The 24,443-nt window shown below is 39.0% G+C and overlaps 1 protein-coding gene across 2 annotated transcripts in view; it reads right to left on the bottom strand.

The window, feature by feature from the left end:
• Window positions 1-23,983, bottom strand: part of cdh23 (cadherin-related 23) — a 191,421-nt gene extending 167,438 nt beyond the window's left edge. Inside the window, exons 1-3 of one of the 2 annotated variants that reach the window (XM_008430094.2) lie at window positions 23,573-23,983; window positions 11,231-11,330; window positions 7,284-7,358 (exon numbers count right to left, since the gene is read on the bottom strand). In XM_008430094.2, coding sequence (XP_008428316.1) covers window positions 7,284-7,358; window positions 11,231-11,321 — 166 coding nt within the window. In that variant the 5' untranslated portion in view covers window positions 11,322-11,330; window positions 23,573-23,983. The remainder of the gene's footprint in view (window positions 1-7,283; window positions 7,359-11,230; window positions 11,331-23,572) is intronic. The other variant, XM_008430095.2, reaches the window with a different exon arrangement.
• Between the last annotated feature and the right edge of the window lie 460 nt (window positions 23,984-24,443).

Genomic DNA, 24,443 nt, shown 5'->3' with positions numbered 1-24,443 from the left:
TTCACATCAGAGTGTGATTCTGCAGCTACATCTCCCCGAACCAATCAGATTCTCCAGAATAAAGAACTAATGTGGACTAAGCAGAGCTGGTGTGAATGCACACTAACATCTGGATATGTTATATCACAAATCGACCAAATCTCCTGTTTTTATCACATTGAAAATGAAGTTGATTTGATCAGAATCTGGCTGCTACTTTCCCTCAAATGCTCCAAGAAGCAGTACTCCACTTTTCTACACGGCTTCAGGATGTATTGTGTGTTTCTCTACCCAGGTTAGATTTATATATTAAAACTTTGATAAGGACCAGATACACTTATTATGTCCTCTGTCTTTGTGTTTTAAGTCTAACTCAAAGTGTCATCTGGTCAGATAATCTAATCACTGCCAGATAGTAATGGTCATCGAGTTTCTACAGATAAATTTAAGGAACTTTTGATATCACACAGTTTTTCACATTCCCACTTTTATCTCGGTCTGCTAATCTGAGAAAAAAAAAAGAAAAGAGAAAACTGGGCAATATTCAGTTAAATCGACTCATAAGATCCAACAAAAAACAAACTGTAAAAAAAAATAAACCGTTTTATAATTCAGTTCTTTCACACAGTCAGATAAAATAAAAGATCTAGGTTTGTTGTGTCCGTCTCTGAAAATGTTTTGCTTCCTTTTGTTACAAATAATTTATTGTAAAGTCAGCCAACGGGTCTCTGACAGGCCAGGGGCTCCGGAGCAAAACAAACTCTGTCACCTTTCAGCTTCTTGAAGTGTTTCTAGGACAGAAGAGGACGAAGCTGTCTCCAGGATTTTCATAAAGACCAAGTTATGCTGAAAAATAGGGTAGTTCTCACATATACTTCAGTAAAATATATATATTAGTCAAGTTATATTAATGTTTCCAGCTGATGTAGATGCACAAGCTTTACAAAACAAAACAGCTCTGACTCAGTCTGATTGGATGCAACAGATTCTCAATTGGATATAGGTCTTTGACTAGACCAATCTGACAGATGAAATTAGCAATGCAATATTTTTGAAAAATATCTAAATATTGTTTTCCAGATTGGAAGCCGCATTTAAAAGTTTTGAGTACAGCATATGAGATGCATAAGTATTAACACACAAACAAAATACAATCAGACATCTGTTAATATAACTAAGTTTTGTATTTGTCTTAAATTAATTGTATAGTAGTTAATTATTATGTCTTTTTCGTCTTTTTAAAGAAGCACAAACTCAGGCAATGATACGTAATGAATGTTAAGAACCAACAAAAAGCCGGGATATTTAAGCCATTGCTTTTAAAAAATGTTATTCTGACCAAACATCTAAACTACATTTTTAGGAAATAGTGAAACTACCTCTGAAGTGTAGAGAGAACCAGCACGGATACCCGCCGTGCTGATATTTTTCCACTTTTAAGGAAACAAAGAATAAAGACAGAAAAAACAAGTGAAAATTTCAGAAGAATTTTTATACGGTAAGTGTTGCATCCACAGCCTGTACTTTAAAACTACAGTCAGACAATTAATCATGTTTAGAGTTTTAGCAGACAAAAGAAACTTTTGGGTCAATCATTTCTGGAGTAATGGAGGATGTTGTTCTGTTTCATTCACAGATCGTCTCGGTTTCACCCCGAGCCAAATGGAAGCGCTGCAGATTAATGTGTTTGATTCCACAGGTATACTTGTGTGTGATGACCTCTTCTGCAGAAATCTTTTATGTGTATAAAATATAAAAGTCAAGGACTGTAAGGCAGCTAATCTGGGATTATCAGTCTGGTTTTGGAACAAGAAGTTTTGGGCTGAAGGTATCTACCAACTGTTTCAGTACAAAAGTCACATCATGGAAGACATGGGGATGAGTTTTGATGTCTTGCAACATGAACACTTTCTGCCCTTTACTGAAAATGTTCTTATTACTGTGAACAATAAATCCCATGACCCAATGCATGAGTATTAACAGGACAACACAGAAGGGCAGTTGTTTCAGGATGCTACATTTTAAACCATTGTTGGCTCAAGCTACGTCTCTAAACTCACCACTTTCTGTGCATTCTCACTCGGTCAGCTGCCTAATTAGCAGTCACCCTTACAGGTCAAACCCAAATGTAGCTATTTTAAGGATTAACAAATCCCTGGACAATTACACTGAAGCTTCAGACGTGGATTCTTACTTTTAGAATTAGAGTAGAGAAAGAGAAGCAGTTCTTTCATCTCATCCTGACAAACCAACAAGGAACATTAAACAGCAGAAAAGAAGAACGAGAAAAACAAGAAGTACGGGAACAAACTGAGCTGAAGTGGTCTGCAAAATCCAAAGCTGCCCCAGCAGCAGCGATGGCATTAGAGGCTTTAACAGAGGCTGATACAGCAGAAAGATCCAGGAGTATGGAAGAACATCCAGGTTTCAGGAATACGCACACACACACACACACACACACACACACACACACACACACACACACACACACACACACACACACACACACACACACACACACACACACACACANCACACACACACACACACACACACACACACACACACACACACACACACACACACACACACACACACACACACACACACACACACACACACGACTGTGCTGTGATGACAACTCATTACTAATGTGTTGCCTTGTTTGGCGTCAACCTCTTTTTTGACTATTTTAAGTCAAATGTAAACTAATTTTAAAATATAAACTGTTTTTATCTATAGAGCCTATTTAGATTAACAAATCAGAACAAAGTTTTCAGGAGTTCCCTGTGGCTGATAGGGAGAATAAAGAAGAGATGTAACCTGGGCTAAAGCATGGAAACGTGTCAAGGTGAGGAAACTTCCTATAGAATCACCAACATGATGACTAATGCAGCACCAGCAGGAGGGCACAAAGAAAAAGCAAAAGGCAACAAGTCTGAGATACATGGAGATGAAGTAAAGCTTCTTTTCACCTGCATTTCTTAAAGCAGGTCAATGAGGCTGATGCATGAGCAAAACCCCTGCAGGAAGCAGAGTTTAAGTCAGGCTGGGAAAGGTAAAGGAAACATGGGAGCACCACCAGGAGCTAATAGACTCACTGAAATAAACACAGCAACTGTTTTAAATCCTTCAGCATCATTAAAGTAATCAAATCTGCCACAAGTTTCACCTCTGCTGTACTTTCACTTCTCTGAGGTTTATCACTCTCTCAGTGAAATCAATTGATTTGGAGCAATAATTTATTCCAAACACATTCATACGTTAAGTCTGCACAGACTACACAACATTAGCAAACACTTCCAGCAGGCTGTGGAAGTTTCTTATTTCCAACAAATATTGTATTTCCATAAGTTAATTACTCAGCAGAGGGCTTAATCTGCCGAATCAGGGCAAAGTGGATTAGAAGATGAGAGCGCTTAATCAAAGTGTTGTCTCTGTCTAATTACACATTTCATTTCCCTCACACAGCACACACACACGCACACGCACACACACACACATATCTGAATCTAAGAATATAAGATATGTTACAACACATACACAACTTCCATCTCCTTGGTCGTGTGTCATCCATGCATTAAAGTGAGAATGTTTTCTTTTTCCCGCTTTCGCGACAAACAACAGAGAGACAGGAAGAACTGGGATGTAAAATGCCTTATTCAGCATGTCAGCAGTGTGAATTCACACCCAGCCAGGGTCTGCTGTCAATTATGCTTTACATCTCGACAACATTTTTCCACACAGTTTCCTTTGTGAACCTGCTGCTTCTGAAATGACACCAAACAGCCGAGTTTAGATCTTTGCCTAAAGAGTGCTGAGTCGGCTGCTGGAGGTCACGCACTGAGCTTCCTGATCCGCTCTCTAAGCTGGGTGGAGTAGCGCCACCAGAGTGTGAAACGTGTGTGAGATCAATTTGGCAGGAGGAGTGTTTTCCTCGTCTCTGTCCTACAGTATCAATGTTTCCTTTGTGCTGGTGTCAGTCAGTCGGCTCGCTGCCGGACAAACAACCTGCTGGTGTCACGTCACAAACTGCTCACACGAACCAGATGCTGCTCGATCACCGCCGGGACGTCACCAAATTAGCTTAATGTGAGCAGTTAGGGAAACCTGAGCGATGTGCTCGGGTTGTGCTGCTTGGTTATAGCAGGAGTTCCCAGAGCTTTCCAGGCCGTGGCCCCCCACAGAGCAGTCACCTCTGGGCAGGGGCCCCTGTGCAAACCCAGACAACTAGAAAATAAACGTTAACGTTCAGAACGTTTTTTTATTCACTACTCAATAATTATTAGTCATTTAGCATAAATGCTGCCTCATACCTCCTGATTTTAGATGGCCATGAGTTTGATGGTGGAAAATGTATGATCTTATGACTGTGTTACCAGATAATACAACTTTTCATCACAGTTTTCTCTCTTGATTATAAGATTTATCTGGGTTTCCCTTTGGTCACCATTTCCATTTCAGTCTTGCTATGCAGGAGCAAACAGCTTAATGAATTTGACTGCCAGCCAATCAGAAAATGAGATCAGAAATAACATTTAAATAAAAAATATTTCAACTTTTAATTTTAAGACTTAAAAATGTGCAGGATTCTTATTTTATTTTTGTTTTTTTCTCATTTTCCAGACAACTTTCTGAGGCCACACAGCGACTTCACTTTGAAAAACACCAGTTCAAAGAGTTACTTGTTACTTTACGTTCTTAATGAAAAAAGCAGTATGTACTTATACTTGTTTGGGCAAATTGACAGGATGATGTCATTCTAAACTAAAAAAAAACATGACTTTGTCATCCAGCACCAAAGATTATGGAAGCATTTACTCATGACAGTGTGGGGGTGTGTGTGTGTGCGTGTGTGCGTGCGTGCGTGCGTGTGTGTGTGTGTGTGTGTTTGAACCGAAGGACCACCTCGATGAGGACATCTGCTGAGCTAATAAACAATAATCTTGACAAATTGTCACTGCCTGATCACTCTATCCAGCCTCACAGTCACATCACTGGGGGAAGCCATTACTGAGCAGGCCAAGGACATGACTGACAGCTCAATGGGCCGGTGGCGGGCGGGACTGGACCGAGGCCCAGCTGCCTCACAGGAGAGCAGTAACTCATGGCCAGAGGGCAATCCAAGCAGATTGGTTGGGGAAACACATCCATGTTCCTCTTTGGTTAGCGCACAAGCTCACTTTATGAACAAAGCCCTGCGTCTTGAGTGGTTTTACACTTTAAAAAACAACTTAGCATTTAGATAGCGCAAAGGTCCTTGAGCTCATAATGTTAATTATGTGGCAGAGTGATAGCTGGACGCTGCAGTGTAAAACCTTCAGATTAAACTAATCAGGTGTCCAGGAGCCACTGAATTTACACCCACTTTCTCTCTACAACCAATACAACAGATTCAAATAGGCTGGAATGCAAAAAATAAAATAAAATCTCATAATGTTCCTCAAGTATACGCTGCTATGCCCTGAAAGGTTTTCCAAACTATTTTCCAGGTTGTAAGCAGGTTATAAGTCAGGCCTTAAAATGCAAAAAAAAAAAAAAAAAGAAAAATAGCCAATTTTTTGAAAAACAAATAAACAAACAAGTCAGCTGGTTAAAAGTTTAGAAGGTTTTAGACCAAAACCTCCCAAAAAGAACGAAAAATGTCCAAATAGGAGAAAGTATCTACAAAAGATTTTCTTATAAGAAAGTAAAAGTCAGTAAAATGTATTTAAATAGCAACTATCACAGACATTAAAATCACAAAATGCTTCATAAAAACATAAGAATATTAAAACTGACATAAAATGTAGCAGTCTAGTTAATGTTGGAGGCCATCAGGACTGTCCAGATTATTCCTCACAGTTTCCCAAACAGCTCAGTTTGGGAAACGTCCTTAAAAATGTTTTTTGTTACTTAACCTCTTTTATTGCAGATGCCGTTTTGGGGTCATTGAGGTGCAAACAGCACCAGTCAGAGGTCTTCATGGGAAATGATCTGGTCAGATCCTCCAGCTCAGCACAGGGGATTTGTTTTGGTGATCTCCCACTGGACCTTTTGGTCCAAGCTACTGCAGAAATGTAAAAATGGCCGTCTTACTGCAGCACCCTGCGTGGACGAACCCTCAGCAGTGAGCGGACTGTTTGTGCAGCGGAACAATCCTGCCCCGTCCAGAGACAGAAATCATTTTGCCTTTACCATCAGAGGGACATCAGAGAGTAAATGTATGACAGGGAATGATGTGAAAGTAAAATTTTGATAATTTTTTTAAATTTTTAATGCAAATTGTCAAACGTTTGATTATCTGAGTTTAAATACATTTCTCAGTAACTTGTCTTGTCTAGTTCTTTCATCTCCTGCTCATCATTCTTCTTTTATAAAAGCATAAACTTGTAATATCTTCATCAGCCTTTATTAACAGTTCCTACTTTTAAAGATTATTCCTTCTTCAGTTCTTTTCTTGTCCCTGAATGTTATCTTTTCCATACAAACTGTGAATAAATATACATTTTCAACACTTTTGCACCCCAAGCCTTTGCATCCACCTGATATTAGTGAACTGATTCTACATTAGAAAAATGTTGCTGAAGATAAATCAGCTGCTCTTTCAGAGCAAACATCTTTGACAATAGCCAGACCTCCGTGAGCCACAGGAAATGAGTGGACATCACACATTTTTCCTCAAGTGACAAAATACACATGAATAAAAATGTAGAGGACAAAACTGGGAAAGAGACAGGAAATATGAGACATGTTCCCACTCACGGAAAACAACCGAGGGAGAGAAACATCCCAGACTCACACTATTGACAGAGTGGAGAAGAGTAAAGATCATGTGATGAAAAAAGGTAAACTTCAAGAAAAATCAATCCTATAAAAGGGATTTTAATTCTAAGCCAATAACACACTAAGAGAGGATGAAAAGCCAGACATCTTAAAATTGCCCTGTCAATCACTGCAACCAACCAAGCATTATAAATACGAGGATAACAGGAACTGGACACAACCTTGTCTTTGATTTTCAGGGGAAAAAAAGACCCACATAAGAAAGTTCTTGGACAAAAAAATGAAAAGAATGTAACTGAAGCCATTTCAGTTTATATCACATCTAGTCCAAGAGGTCTGTGATGTTTATCAGAAGTTCAGACTCCAGATCGGCGCATCATTGGAAACAGAGACACAGAATACATGAAGCCTCTCAGTGTTTGGCCACAGCGTCTGTCAGCAGGATGTTTGAGCAGCATTAGGTTTAAAAAGAAGTAAAGAGTTCTTCTAGAGGCTCCATTCACACATCTGTGTAACATGTTGGCACTTGATAAACTCACCAATAGGCATGTCTTCATAGATGAGGAGGTAAGTTGAAAAAAAGTAGTTCAGGAAGCGTGGCGGCTGATTGGAGCCTGTGGAGACGAGAGAAAGAAGTAATTCATAACGACGGATATAATAACAGTATTTCATCATCCTGACTCCATTTCTGCTCACAAAATATGTTTAACAATCACTGTTTTAAAAAATATGTTTAAAAATCACTGTTTTAAAAAAATATGTTTAAAAATCACTGTTTTWAAAAAATATGTTTAAAAATCACTGTTTTAAAAAAATATGTTTAAAAATCACTGTTTTAAAAAATATGTTTAAAAATCACTGTTTTAAAAAAATATGTTTAAAAATCACTGTTTAAAAAAAATATGTTTAAAAATCACTGCAGTCTCTAGGACTAGACCGTGGAGAAAAGCAAATCGCTTGGTCTGCTAAAGCAAGACTACAATTTCAAAATATTCTATGTATTTTAAAACATCCTGGTCTCAAAGCTGTTTGAACTGAGTCTGTTGGGTTTATGCCTAAAATATTTTTGAGATATTTCGGCCATTGAAAAAAGAACAGAATTCAGATGATAGAAAGTTTGAAAGTTCGAGCATATCTAAAATATTCAAAAGGAAATGTAGCTGGGAGGCTGAAAAACCTGACATGCTATTGGCTGCTGTTTGCAAAGCGTCTGATTGGCTGTAGAGGTGAGGAAGACCACGGCTCTGATGTTCTGCATTAGCGCCAAACCAGTTTCCACTGTTCATATTGATGCATATTTAAGTATATCCATCGTTACAGCTTCTCTTTGTCTCTCATATCTATATGTAGTCATATCATTTTCTCCTGAATATTTCAATCTGTTGTGTTATTATTTTTTCACCGTCACGTTAGTTTACAGCAGCATACTGTATGTGTCAGAAGACGTGACTCATTTGTAAACAGTGCAAACCTTTTAGTTAACTTGTTGCTGAAATGATAAAATATGCACTGAGTGGATCTCCAGTCAGGAAGATTTTCACAAACCAACTTTCTGGTCATTTTTTAACAGTTCACTATATAATTTGTATATTTTGTTGCCTTGCATGGGGTCGTTTCTGTAGTTTTTCATTTTGTATTTCATCAGATGACAGTATGGTGAGTCCAGGTTGAACCACGCTGCATATTGTCCACAGACCAGGGATTCATAACTCCACTGTATGTATTGCTACTCATGTTTCATTTGTCTCCGTCTTCATCCTCTTGAAAGCAAATCTTTAATTTCACCATCTGCTTTTCCTCTGCAGCTGCTGGGATGCAGAATGGGTCTGAAACGTACTTTTTAAAATGGCTACATTAAACATTTGGCACTTTTTCGGTGACACACTAATGAGCAAATGGGCATAATAATCAACAGAAGCTGGGAAAATATTAGTCTGAAGCAGAGCTCTTCTCCACATTTAATTCCCTCATGGCCTGCAGTGACAGCGATGATTACATCCCTGTTGTCATCACTGAGTGCAACGATTCACCTGAGAGTTTCACTGCAGACATTTACCTGTGTGCCTCTTGGCTGGCATCACTGAGTGCAACGTACACCGAATTACTGACAGGGAGCTTCATTCTGGGGTTACTTTTAGTCAATACAGCTAAAAGTGTTTTCAAAATTACAGCCATGTTATGATAAGAGAAATATGTGAACAAAAAAGCATCATGAAGACAGACGACCACAGCAGGTCAGAGAATTTTAAATTCAAGTAATAAAACAAAACTCCAAACTTTGAACTTCTCACAAAGCTCCATCCAGTCAATCATCTGAAACTAAAAAGAGTTTGGCACAAAACCTACACATTAAATTCTCAGGGTGAACAGATCAGCACACTGCAAAAACACAAAGTCTCATCAAGTTCTTTCAGTCTAGATTTTAGTACGAGTATCTTAGTACTTGAAATAATATTAAAATGAATGTGCAAGTAACTTTTCAGCAAAAACTTGTTTTTGTATTACAATATGGGAAAAGTACCTTGTTCCACTTTACCATATTATTAATTTCCCCATATTTATGGGAAAAAGTGCATCTTTCCCATAATTTATAATATGGAAAAAGCATATTGTTATATTAATCAGTATTAAGAAATGATTTACTCAAAACAAGTTCCTAAAACAAGACACTTTTCCCATTTTATATCTGATAATATGGGAAAAGTGTCTTGTTCCACTGGCAGATTAATAGCATATTTGTTCCATATAATACGCTCCTATTACAAGTTACTTGTAAATTAGTTTTGTATTATTTCAAGCGCACTAAAAACTAGACAAAAATGCTTCATACGAGTTTGTTTTTGCAGCGTATACACGACACAGTACACACCATTCCTGTGTAAAACAGACCCTTCTTATAAAGATCAGGTGTTTCAGGAATTACTGAAAATCTGTACTGAAAATATTGTTGTTTGATGTATGAAAAAATGTATTTAAAGACTGCAGTATTGTTTTGTTGCTTTAAATGAGTGTTTTGCATCTTTTCTGTAACTTTATTCTGAATTTCGCCTTTCTGATCTGAAAACCAGGTTTTGCTCCAGTCAAGCACTATCCTCTCTAAATGGTGTTTTTGGGTTAATTGTGTCTGGGCCGCTCTCTGTGGTGTCAGGCGCTGTGATACACGCAGGTTATTTGAAAAAGATCAGTGAACAAATGGTCTTTGATCAACTGAGTTGTCTGATCGACAACCGACACTCGGAAGCTGATGAGGGACGGCCCAAAACTGTTTGAAGTGAGAACGCATGAGTGAGTGAGTCTTTGCTTTCAAAGCAGGAGGTTTTCCTGCTGTCGTGTGTCCGTACGAGCGAAATAAGATGCTCATCTCTGGCTTGTCAGTGTGGCATGGAGTGTACTTTATTTGATGCAAGGTGGCGAGAAAGACGGGTTAATGGGCTCGTGTCTGTACCTGTGGCTTAATTACGGTGAGTCAGCACCGGTTGAATAGAGAAATGCAGATGGATTACAGCAACAAAATAATCACACCCGTGATCATCAATCCAATTTGCTGGTTCAGAGAGGCAGCGCTTGAAGCTAGCACAAGGTCAGTGTGCTAATGAGCTCGATGAAAGAAACCGGGGACGAAGGGAGCGACAGGAAAGAGGAGAAAAGGCGTAGTAACACCTTGAAGGGGGGTGTTATGTGAAATCAAGTTTTTTTAATTATGATTTTACTTCCTCATCAAACATATACCAGGAGTTTTGCTTGAATTCGTTCAAACACCAAATGTTCACAAAGGTACATTGCTGTAAGCAAATAGTAAATAAGATTCAAACCATCAGACGTGCAAATTTATTTTTTTTATGTCATTGTTGATGAGAGTGCAGCGAATTCTCCGCCTGGAATTAAAACTTCAGGTTTTCTGGTTTTCTACATCGGAAATTTCACCATTCAAATGTGCTGTTCCAATAAGCAGGAACAATATTTTATTTTCTTAGTTGTGTCTTCATGTGACAACTCAGCAGCCTGGAAAAAAACCCAGGTGATTTTATCTCCATTTCAAAATGTATGCCAGGATGGCGGCACTCGTGTTTATGGAGGCGCTGCTTGTCTACAAAAAGCTTGGGAAGAACTACTTTAAAGTTTTCTGATCAAACCTCAAGCAATTTGTTTTTCACTAAGCCGTTTATAAGAGAAACATTTATTCATAGCCCTCTAGATTCTTTAAAGCTTTTCTTTTTATTTTACGTAGCTCTTGTGGCTTTTTTAAATAATTGAAGTCTAAATTCACAGATTTACACAGACGAAAACTACAAGACAGCATTATGTTCTGCTTTCTGCAACCGAGAATATGAAGACTTTAAAATAAAGCACATGCACTGAGCTCAGAACCTGTGATCACCGTTTAAGTTATGCAGCCTGAATACCTTCTCTTACATTAAATCTCAACAAATGAAACTCTAGTCTTTGCGGCTTTGCACAGTCATTGTTTATAGGAAGAAGGACTCACCTTCACAAAATGACTGGAGAACAAGGAAGGGAAGGAGGAACTTGGCAGCCGTCATCCTGCACCCTAAACCCGAACACGAACCCCACCACATCACCGACACCTGCAGGGAAAACAAACACCAAAAGATCATTTTCTGTAAAACATCTTATGCAAAAATAAAAACTGTTACATAAAGAAAATCATAAACTCTGAATGCGAATTTAATAGTGTAAGAAATGCACTATTATAAAACACATTTCTGTAATAATCTATAATTAATTACTCTGATACCAAGTTATCTTTTTCTCCCTCTGAACCATCTTTTTTTCTTACTAAAACTTGTTACACTAATTTTATTATACAAGATTATTTCTTTAAAAAAATCTTCCCTGTTTGAGTAAAACTCATAATAAAAATTACAGACATTTGTGCTGATTTTTCAGGTGTGTTATGATCAGAACTTTAGATTAAACTGACAGCAGAGTTAAAGGTGACACATCCAGCAGAAACACGGTTTTGTGCCGTTGTGCTCTTAAAGATGAAAAATATGCAGAAATATGTAGTTTATTCAATTCATACAGAGGAGCTCATATATATACAGGTGAGTGAGAACAAAATGTGAGGTAAAGAATGGTCTGTCAGTGTGGGAGCGCTCTGTGAATGTAGGTGTTTCTATTAGCTGTTCACGTGTTTCAGTTGATAAAAGATACATTTGTTTTCATTTGGATTCCCGTTTCCTGTGAATGATGTTTGCTGTGAGCATGCAGCCTGCATGGCGATGTGCAACGCTCCATTCCTCATTCGACTCTGTTGTCTTCTCTGTGACACATTTTAAAACTCCTGACCGCTTCCTCCTTTCACCTGTTCAGGTTAAAAAGTTGATCTTATAACAAGCAAGATACTTGAACATGGCGCAGGTCTACAGTTATCATATTTATTCACATTACACAACAATGGATTCATCGTATCTAAAGCTGTTTTCACACCTGATGTTATATTTTCAGCTGGTGCTTTCATACTTCACTGTGCCAAACGAACCAAACTAATTGAAAAACTTGTTCCCACCTTGGCCTGTGGAGGCGCTGCACCAAGAACCACTGAGGGAAATGACATGAAAACCTCTGCAGAAGACAACGAGTCAAACTTCCTCAGTCAGATTTTATCCTTTGCAGGATTTCTCTTTTGATTTTGAGCCATTTCTCCTGCTTGTGCTGGACTCATGCTTGTTTAGATTGTATTTACCCAGAATGCTCTGCGCTCTAGTCCACTTCCTGTTTATAGAGCGGTTTCTGGTCCGCTTGACGTTCACATACACATTTGAACCAAACCAGAGTTCACTTCAACTGAAGCGAGACCTATTTGTAGGACCAGACATCTTTTTTTTTTGGCTCATATCTCCCTCCCCAAACAAACCGGGACCAAAGAGAGTTGATGTGAATCCACCTACAACACGAGACATAAAAATGTCAGCTTTCTCCTGGAGTTCCTCCCTGTCACGAAACGACAGTCAGTTAAGGCCAGCACAGCGAGAAGACAGAAACCTGAACCACCCTGCAGCCCAATGTGTCTTTAACATATAACATCTATTTAACATTATTGAACAATAACATTGATTTATATTTCCAGGTGATCTTACTTTGGGTTTGCCTCATATCTGTCCATTTTGCATGTAAACACACACACACACACACGCACACACGCACACACACACACACACTTCCTTGACTCGTCACCATTCCTTTCTCTAATGCTCGGGGACATTTCAGAGATGATGGCTTCATCATTATGAATGATGATTACAGGCTGAGACAGACAGACCAGCTGGGGGTGAGGAAAACTTGGATGGTCATTTGAATTCACACACTTTGCCCCATAACTCTGAAACCAGTTCACACACACACACACGACAAACTGGTTTCAGACTAGGATTTAAATGTAGCATTGGTTCTTTGCAGAGGAAACCCCAGCAGCTCAACCAGAAAGGTTCGCACCTCGTTGGTGATTTGAGGTTTGTGTATGCAGAGAGTTTTAGTGAATAAATGCTGAGTTCTTCCTTTCACTGCTAGTGAAACTCGCTTAACCTGAAACACAAACTGAGACCGCAGGCCGTTGTCAGCCTGTGCAGTAAAACTGCAGAAACAACACTGAGCAACCTTTCATCTCCAGACAGCTGAGACCTTGAAGAAGTCAGTTACGTCTGATCCCAGGCTCTCTGTGTTCATGGCATCGATCCAGCAGTCTGACAAAATGCAGCGCAAACAGACTAAAGAGCTCATCTGCTGCCATGGCAGAGACTCTTCTAATTAACTGGTGTGATTGTGAGTCTTTTCTTCTACAATTGATCCTTGAAGACAAGGTGATCAGGCCGATTTACCTGCCTTGTCTGAATATGTAGTAAGGGTTATGATTTATCCAGTGTAGCAGTACATATGATCTGCTCCACGCTAAGCAAACTAGTCCTGAAGACGATGAAATGTGGGAAACAGAATCCAATTTTATTGTAACTTAAAAGTTATAGTGATATGCTATGTTGTAAAGTTTAAAGAAGAAGTGTGTCGTTCCTCGTTTATCTGGATCTTTATTACCACATTGTAACAGCAGGATTTGTGGATCACAGAAAAGCACAAGCCTCAGTTAAAACCAATATAAACAATATGAATATTTTCAATTAAACATGATTTTCAGTATTTTCTGAACTTCTTTTAACTTTCTACCAGAAACCTGGAGCTGTTGAGCGGATCTGAAAGACAAACTGTTGGAATTTCCATCACTTTATCGAAAACAACCAGAAACTTAACAGCAGATTATGATGCTGCTGAAAGGTTTCACTGCGGCAAAGCTGAGGAGTCACTTTGCTCCAAACATGACTTTTATAATTGTGCTTTAAAACAGCAGCAGCTTTGGTTTTATTAGACTAAAAAAAACATGTCCCTTTAAGTTTTGATCAATTTCAGGCAGAATTTGTTTGGAGAAAATCCTCCTGTGTTTTAACTTTGGTTGAGATCAGAGTTAGAACTGATCCGTCTTCCTCCTGCTTCTACTTAATAACATCCAGTCTCAAACTTGTTGAGCTTCACACCATTTTCTACTGAAAAATGTTTTTATTTTAATGTCAAACACTTTGCAAGTTGTGCCTTTAACTAGAGAATGCAAATGTCATGAAGATGCTACCAGGACAGCAGGACTTTATTCCACGTTCATCAAGTTTACTATAATTTATTGTGACTAAATGCTTCAACTGAATCTAAAGGTGACGCCAGATTGCTGCTTTTAAATCTTCCTAGGTGACAGATTTGTTTATTTTTCTGCTATTTTTCAGTCATATTAAAAGTAAAAAATCTTTTAAAATAATTATCATGGTCACATTTTACACTACACTGGTGAATAAATCTACACTGTGTAAATGTATCTGTACATGGAAAGAAGCCAAGTCTATCAAAATATCCACCAGAAAGATACTCAATTCAAAGAGTTTTAAAGCAGCTTTAAATTCTTAATAAACAAGCTGTTTATCTCTGAAATGCCAATTTAAATGAAAGTTTCTTAAATGTCATCTCTTAATATTTGGAGCATAACAAATCAGAGTCCATCTTTATTTTGTTATCCTGCGTTTCTGGAACAATATGTTCCTTCTAACTAAAGTGAGGAAAATGTTGCATTCATCTTGAACAGCGCTTCCTGCTGCTCCTCTGTTCAACATATTATGTATTCCACTATTGTTAAGTTACGGTAGCACTTGAAATATTATAACGGAAAATGGCATGTTAATTAGTTTCATTTTATGGCCTCATATAGCAGACCCAGGCTATTGTCTGACAAAGTCATGTGTTTTATGGTGAATACAGTAAGCGTTGCTCCAATCACTCCACTCACAATGTGGTGTGGAGAGAAAGGAGGGGGAGCAGAGGGGGCAATCAAAGCACCTTTTGCTTTCCGAGGCCTGGTGTTAGCTTCCACACTCAAAAATTAAAACCAATTCATCAATAACAGACTGTGGGTGCCATCGTTCATGCAAAGGCCTGATTATTTCCCGGAAAAACTGAACTCCCTCATGCAAAGCTTTCGAAGGTTTTCTAATGGTCAAAGAAATAAAAAAGTGCTGTCAACTGCTGTCAGAAAGGCTTTTAGGTCTGAGTGTCCAGAGGAGGTGATCAGAATGAAAGAAGCCCTTTAATTGGATCATGGAGTCGCAGCGGAGAGCATAAAGCTTAGCTGATGGTCGGCATCTGCAGCTCTGCTTCACTTCACTGCCTGCAATGTCACCATCTATCAAACCTTTACTACCCTTTGGCCCAACTCAGGCAATGGACTCATGTTCTCTCCAGCATCCTCCGTCACATCACTGTTTGGGTTTAAGGTTTTGAACACAATCTGACCTACTGTTGTTTTCATTTAAATCATAAAGGAATACATTGAACTTTGGCTTTAAAGATAACTGGTGCATTTCAGAATCCTTTCTTCCTAAAATGATGGTGCATTGTAAACAGATATGCAGGTAAAAACCATGACATGCCACCAGGTTTGGTGATTGGTGCTTACATGGTGGACAGAATGGTGTGATCACATGAATCCCTGGAGGATTGGCTGTACTGAGACATCAAGATTAGACAAAAAAGGCATAAAATATGTCATTTATATATTCGTTGCACTTTCTGAAATGAGTTGCATAAAGACGTTTTCTCAACGTTACATTTTTTTTAGATGTTTGTGTGTTAAGATGTGACTTCTTGTCTCTCAGCCATTATGTGATCAAGCAGGGCAACGTCTGCACCCAACATGTTCCTACAGAACAGGCCACATGCCTGAACCCTGCTGGCTTACAGCACTCGATATTATTGATTACAAGGCAATTGTGTCTGACTTGGCTCAACCTCGTAGGCTCCCCTCTCACAGGAAGCGTGCTGCGCCTCAGCCTGAAGCCAGATCTGGATTATCACAGCAAATCAATGAGAAGTCTGTCCGCTCTCAGCGCCCATCCAAAAGACATCACTCATTAACACACTGATCAACAGACACTTTGGCTTTGTCGAGGAAGACGGGATGACGGCAACGTTCTGACGAGCTGAGAATATCCCAACCCTCCAATCTCTTCGTCTACAACATGACTCAATTCTACAAAAGTCTTACTCAGCAAACCTGATTCCTGCAACAGCAGCTGGGTGAAAAAGAACAAGGCGGCTCTTGGAGTCACCAGCATGCTCCGAGCACAAAGCTGAATGCAATCACTCACTTTGGAAATGCATTCTTACAGGAGGACACACACTGAAGATAAAAGTCAAAAATGATGTTGCCTAGACATTACAGCACATGTCTGTGATGTGGAATGTGTCATCAGGCTGCTGCACATTGGAGCAGTTGGTAGTACAAACAGCTGACTGTTAGAGACACACGGCCATGTAGGACAATTTAGAGGCCAACTGCAGCTCAGAGGAGGAGCCGTGCCTCTAAGGCGGGGCTAAGTCCAACTAGGTGTTTTGCACAGATGAACGGTTGCCACGGAGATAAAAGGATTTCTCAAACATTCATGAAAAAATCAAGACAACACTATGAATGTTTTTGACGAGGGAATAAAGTTATAACATGTTAATGCTCAAAAGAGTTGATTTTACTTAATACTGTCATTTAATGGCTGCACAGTGGCGCAGTTGATAGAGCTGTTGCCTTGTAGCAAGAAGGTTCTGGGTTCGATTCCCGGCCCCGGGCTTTCTGAATGCCGTTTGCTTGTTCTCCCTGTGCCTGCGTAGGTTTTCTCCGGGTTCTCCAGTTTCCTCCCACAGTCCAAAAACATGACTGTCAGGTTAATTGGCCTCTCCGCCTCTCGCCCGGAACGTTAGCTGGAGATGGGCACCAGCAACCCTCCCAACCCCACTAAGGGACAAGGGTGTTAAGAAAATGGATGGATGGACTGTCATTTAATATTTTTGCTTTGTGCAAGCAGGCAATGGTTGGACATTTTTTAATTAAAAATGTATGTTTTTTTATCCCCTGGTGGTGTTATATTAAAAATCCTGCATTTGGTTGCAATCAGACGGGAATCGATCACAGAAATCAGCTTTATGCAAATCATTTCAGCCCACACAGCCGTCACATCTGCCAAAACGTTTATTAAAAAAACAGAACATTTTCTGCATCTAAAAATATGAGATTGTTTGTGTTACTTGAAAAGCCGCAAAATGTTAAATGCCCTGCAGAGAAGCTTTTTGTCAGCTTTCCCTTCTCTGATGCAGCGAGCCTGGAGCAGCTGGACCAGAGGAGGCCTGTGTGGAAACAGACAGCAGAAACATGCACCACCGGGTCAGATTGATGCTAAAAGCCAGCCGTGACACATCCATCACCTTTAGCCTCCTTCCTTTTTGGAATAAGGTTGTTCACTCTACCAACAGTTGACCGTCTCTTCTGCTTGAAAGACCAAAACGCGCCATTTAGCAGCTGCTCTTCAGGATGGGTGACCTTTGAAGCTCAACACTTGACCTCCCTCCTCACTCAGTCCTGCCTCCAGTCCTGCTTGACTCTCATTGTGTCTCCTGCTCCGTCTTTCCCTTCACCCTCTCAGCCCCCAATCAGGCATAAAGACCAACAACTATGACCTGTCAGAACAGAAACTAAACTGTTTCTGTTTTTGTTCTTCTATGAGAACCTCCAAAGCATTCCTTAAAAACTTTACAATATCTGAAATCACTCCAGGCAAGAACAAATATCTATTAGCTAATAAACACCTGCAGTATTATGAACTGTCACTGACTTCATATTTAACCATCTGTATCCCATTATTAATTCACAGAAAAACATAGCTGTATATGTGTAAAGATCTGAAAGCCTTGCTGGAAAACAACAGGCAGAGTAAAACCATCTTCACCGCCGTCCCCTCCTCTACAGGATTTTTTTCTGCGGTTCTGCTTGAGTGCCTTGGCTGATTTAATGACCACACGCAGCTGGACCACCAGAGACCTGGCTGGGAAAATTGGAAAAGTGGAAAGCAGACAGTGATCGTAATCATGGGATACAGAGAATGTTATGTAGATACAGAAAGAAAAAAAAAGAACACATGAACGAAGCTTTCTTCCAACAGACTGAAACAGATTAAGGAGTTTTAAAATTACAGATAAAACTTGCTGGATTATTGCCATTAAAAACTCCATATTTTCTGATTGCCCATCAAACGCATCATCTCAGCCACTTCAACAGATAGAGAAACAGAAGGAAGTGAAAATACGGCATGGATATTTCAGGCTCCAACGAGCTCCAGGTGTTAAACACAAACAGCAACTGAATGCATTTCGGCATCCAGTGCGGCGAGTTTCTGAAGTTCAAACTGAGCATCAGAATGAGGAGGAAGAGGATTGTAAACTCTGGAAGGTTGTTGGTACCAGATGAGTTTTCAAAAACTGCTGAACCACTGAGATTTTCACATCATCTCAGGTTTACACAGAACAGTCAAAATATGACTAGACATGTATTGGTTCACTGTCTTGTGACTCAAGATGCCTTGTAGATGTCAGAGGTCAGAGGTTAATAAGCAAACTGGAGTAAATGCGGCAGAAAGGTGACAGCAGCTTGAAATAACCAGTAGTTACCTGTAAGGTATATGAAATAGAACAACATCAGACCTTGAAACAGATGGGCGATATCAGCTAACGACCACACTGAGTGCTACTCCTGTCATCACAGAACAGCAATCAGGTTACAATTTCTATACTATCAACTAAATTGGCCGCTGACTGCTGCAAAACGTTCCATCGGCCGACAGATTTCTATGCTGCAGGATTCAGATGGCAGCTTCACAATATGGTGTAAACATGAGAGCGAGGCTCCGTCCAGCCTGGTATCAGCGGTTCAGGCTGCTGGTCATGGCGGTGTAATGGTGTGATGGACGTCTTAATGGGCGAGCTTTGAGCCTTCTGGCCGCCGATTGCTGCTTCCAGCAGGACAAACGTCACAAAGCTCAAATATTCTCTGACTGGTTTCTTGTAAATGAGTTTACTGTGATCCAGGGTCCTGGAGAGTCACCAGATCTCAACCCCACAGGCTACATCAGGGAGTTTTATCATCATTCATGTGAAGCTGATAAATCAGCAACAATCATGTCGATATGGGCCAAAATCTTAGAAATGTTTCCCACACCGCAGTGAATCTATTAAACCTGGTACTGGCATGGTGTACCTAATAAAATGGCCGAGTGTAATATGTATTCTAATACAGAAAACATTCTGTGTGTTTATCATACAGTCGGGCTACTAAACAGTATTATAGCACTGATAACCCAGATGAATGTGCACAAAGTGTGATTCTCTGATAAATTAATAAAGTATTTAACCACTTTATACAAACTGAAGTCCAGCTTGTTTCTATAAATAATCATCATTTCCTCACATAGCAAATAAAGTTCAGGAAAAAGTACAAGAAAATTTAAAAAATCTAAAAATCTGGATGAACAATAACAAGGTTTATTATTCAAATAAACCTAAACATGGTGACAGAGGATTTACTGATCAGTTTTCAGTCACTTCCTGAACTGTCAGCTCTTTATTTACTTCATACTCATAAGTTTACAGTTTTTCATCTTCACATAAGAGCCGTCCTGATGCTCTGCTTGGAGTGTGAAACTTCACATGACAGTCCTGAGGAGTTACTGTATCTGCAATTCATTCTCCATCCCTCTTACTGAGTTCCATTTGAGCCTGTCAGTCAAGGTGTCTGCTGAAAACGGGCTCTCCGTTTCAGGAGGGTTTTCTCCAGCCTTCTCGTTTCTGAATGAATTTAGAGTGACAGAGACTCCGAGAGGACAAACTGTCACAGAAGCATGACTTCCCAAGCAAAGAACCAACACCTAAAGCAGTAGGGCTGTGTAATAATATCGATTTTGCGATATATATCGATATTTTCTTTCCTAGAAAAAAATCGATATTCATCCGCAAGTATCGCAACATCCAACTGTCACCTTGCTCACTCACTGCTTGCTTCGCCGGGAGAGTGATCAGKTCATCAGGCTTAGAGTGATTCCTTCAGATGCTAAGTGTCAAGGTTAAAAAGGTATCAAACTATTCAGAGCAGGGTCCTGGTGCACTTTATTTGCTTTATTTACAAATGCATGTAAGCTACAGTTTGTACTGTTTCAATTAAAAGAAACATGTTTTCTCACCACTTCTTTGATTCTTTTTGTCCAGCTGTCAACTTTAAGTCTGTCCAACCAGAGCCAGGTATTGTGTAGTTGGTGCTTTTAATCAGTTTTCAGTTAAATTAATTAAATCCAACTCTATAACAGTCACAAAATGTCCCCAAAATCACTCTGTCCCTCTAAAATCTTTCAGAAAATTGCAAAAGTGTATTGGATTGTATCGTTTGCTGAATATCGCAATATATATCGTATCGTCAGCAGAATAACCTGTATCGTATCGTGAGATTACTGTATCACTACAGCCCTATAAAGCAGTTTATCGTGGATATATTACAATTAGATGATTGTTTTAATTCATACCATTTTAAAGTGACATTTTCTGCATGTGTGTGAAAACTAGAAAATCTCAAGTTTTCCATCTTAAAGTGGTTACAGGTGTGAAACATCCACATGAAGACAAAGACAGACAACATTGAGCATAAATAAAAAATGTTTTAAAGCTGTTAAAACAGGAGAAGTGACGGCAGGTCTACAAACTCATCCCTGCTCTAACGGTGATGCGTTCAGGGTCCTGAATGATGAACGTCTCCCCAGTCCAAGTCTTTCTCAGCCTCTGACAGATTTCCCCCTGCTGTATTTAGCTCCATCCAAGTTCTCATTCACTCTATAAAAGCTCCAAAGTTCTGCTAAAACAAATCATACCCACAACATGATGCTGCCACCACCGTGTTTTACTGTAGGGATGGTGCGTTCAGCATGTTTATTAACACATACGCCAAGCAGCAGAGTTGGGAAGTAACTAGTTAAGTTTACTTGAGTAACAGTTTGGAAAAAATTTACTTCTGGAGTATTTTGTACTTATTACTTTTACTTGAGTCATTCTATTATGAAGTATAGGTGCTATTGTCTGTTTCCTACTTTCACAATGTTAAATGTGTAACATTAGCATAATTTTGCCTTAAGTTATATTTTAATTAATTAGCATTAGTAAATCAAGGGTGCATTAAAGTTTGAAACGTATTCATGACTTCAGATTCATCCTCTGGATGAATGAATTATTGAACTGATTGAAATGCTACAATAGAAGCTGGCAATAAATGAAGAGCAACAACTATTACTTAGACCAAATCAGACTCATTAATGTTTTCATTTTATGGCCTTCAGATGCCATAACAACAAAGAGTCATTTTAAATTCTATATTATGCATGTGGGCTTGTTAAGACGCTGATGCATTTTACTTTCAGCAAATGTTTTCTCATCTGTTTGCTTTGAAAATGTTGGTAAAATGCTTTTTAATCATTGAGAGATTTATTCGTTATCTTAAAAACAGAGTAAGGTAATATACATTTTGTTCATTTTAACTATTTAGCAAATGTATAACTTTTATAACACATAAGGATGGCTGAAGTTAAGCATTTTAATTTTACCTTTACGTGAATATTAACTAAAATAACAACACATTAACATGTTTGCTGCATTTATTTCTAAACAATAAGGAACAAATCTGCTTTTGATGCTGTTTTGTAAAATGTCTTCCTCTGGGATGTTGATGCTGATTTATGGATGTGGTACATTCTGTGCTGCTGTTTATAGACGACATCTGACTGCAAATATTATTGTATGGTTTATGTCCTTTAAACTGCTGAACTGGAAACTATTAATCTATACAGATGGCAGACATTACACTGAAAAAAGATTTCAGAAATAAGTAGAATTTATGTCCTGCTTCTCCTCACGCAAACCACACAACACATTCAAGATCTCAAACCATAAAGATTCAGCATAAAGCATCAAAATGTAAAATATTGTCCAAATGTAAGTTGTTATTCAGTGAATAAAGTCAAATAATTATAAGTCTATATTGTATCGCTCTACAGTTTGGTTACAACTGAAACACATGTAGCCTGTTGTAAACCATGCGAACAATAAACCTGTTCAGGTGTTCAGTATTCTCCGTTGAGCTGAGGTGAGCTCAGTTCAGGTGACACATGAATAAATAAGTGGTTGTCAAGGCGCTACCCAGAAGTATGGAGCCCCAGGAGTGCCACAATCCTAAGAAATTAGGAATTCCTTTTATAAATGCTGCATGTGATCATCAGCAACATCAATTAAATGAACAAAGATAAATACAATAAATTCATGTGTCAATGACTTATTGATCACGTCCTTCTTGTAATCTTTTGTACATTATTTAAATATTACAGTTTTATAAATGTATCTTGTGTTTGCTCCCTGAAGTAATCTTGGGCACAAATAAAATGGGAAATTTCCATACAGTGATTATTTCACAACAAATCATGAATTTAGTGGGTGGGTCTAATTTTACAGTGGACAAGGTGATTGGTCTGCAGCTGAGCTGCTATTCAGGACGGCAAATCAGAAGTCAGGGCCTAACGGTAAGCCTAAGAGTTTAGACCAGTTCATGGTGACATGACGGATGCAAAGTGGGAAATACTTCAAAAAAGGATAAAATGATTATCTGAATTCAATATATTAGACATTCAACAACATAAATAGATGTAGGTAAATAATTATGTAAATATTTATTTTTCAAACACATGATGGAAGCATAAAATATACATTAACTTTCAAAATACAGATTTAGACATATCAGTAAATAGAATTAGATTTTGTTTCGTACTTTCCCCTTTTAAATGAACTTTTTATACTTATTGACATATTTAATAATTACTTATACACGTGTATTTATTTATTTAGTACATTTGTATTTTAGTAATCACATGAATAAAATATTGTGTTTAGTATTGTGGCAGTTTTTGCCCTCCGTACAGACACCTGGACTCCCCACTCAGCTGCCTGATAACGCTGCACACCTGACACCTCAGCAAACACGCAAAGCAACTCATGTTTCACACTTAATATTAACATAGATTTGAAGGAATTTGTGTTTTAAATCGATCATTGATCAGACTAGACGGATGAAGTGGACGCCAGAGCGATTTTATTCTATTTTCCTTCAGTCCAAACACTTAATTTCTTTGGATTATCGCCGCATAAAAAATGCTTTTCTTGATAACTATATATATTTAAAAATAACTATTAATAATGCTCAATCTCTGAACACACACCACAATACCAAAATAGAAATGGAACTACAGCTGAGCAACACAAAAAGTCATCAATTCCGCCAATCTTAACCGGACCATAAATGCTGCGGTTTTCCGGTCATGCCTCTTAACTTTCCCTAAATTCACCAACTCTGCGGGTCATTGTCAGGCTGTCCTACCTTCCTGCTCCGTGTCCGTCGCCGGCTGAGCGCCTTCAGACTCGACTGTCTGTCTGTCCTGCTGCGATGCGTTCCCAAGTATCTGCTCCCCTCTCCCTCTGCCTCTCTGCCTCTCTGCCTCTCCCTCTCTCCCTTCTCCCTTCTCTCTGTCACCTCCGCCGCCCTGGTGACTGCAAATTTCACTCCGGTGTTACAGAGTTACCGCTGCAGACCGTCCACGCTGCTGACGCCCGTTCCCTCTGCAGCTTCACACATCGTCTCTCTTGAACCAGGATAAAGTCTCTTTCCTCTCCAGCCAGAACAAGTAATTAAACGATTCTCCAAAAAGAGATACGAGCCTCACTTTCTTCATTTATGTCCGAGAATTTTGACCCACGTGCCTAAAGGACATTGTGAACAACCTTTACTGCAAACATTTGAATCACTATTTCCAGATGTTCAAACTTCACAAAAGATTGAGTGTGATGAAAAAGATCTACTAGACAGCCAACCAAATAAGATCATGAGCCCGTGTATTGAACAAATAGAATTTAAAATCGGATTAAATCCAACAGCTCGTGAATGTGAGGATAAACTGTGCTCTACCACCACCTAGCGGGTGAAACCACAATTACCACCAGTTTGTTTTCTGCGTTTAATTTGCTACATCCATGATATTTTGAACGAGGAAAACAAGTCCATGTTAAGATGCTTTTGTGAAGCCCATGAACATCCATCAGTGAGGTCTAACATCATGACCACCTGCCCAGTTTTGTTTTCATCTTCTTTTCCTGACCAATCAATCATCTCCATAAACCCCTGAAGGTGTGGTGTACCATCTGGTGCCAAGATGTTGGCAGAAAATCCTTTGAATGGATAGTCTGGACTCTAT

Source organism: Poecilia reticulata, linkage group LG15 (genome assembly GCF_000633615.1).
Source record: "Poecilia reticulata strain Guanapo linkage group LG15, Guppy_female_1.0+MT, whole genome shotgun sequence".
Lineage (NCBI taxonomy): Eukaryota > Metazoa > Chordata > Actinopteri > Cyprinodontiformes > Poeciliidae > Poecilia > Poecilia reticulata.
This window is presented reverse-complemented; position numbering and strand designations above follow the sequence as displayed.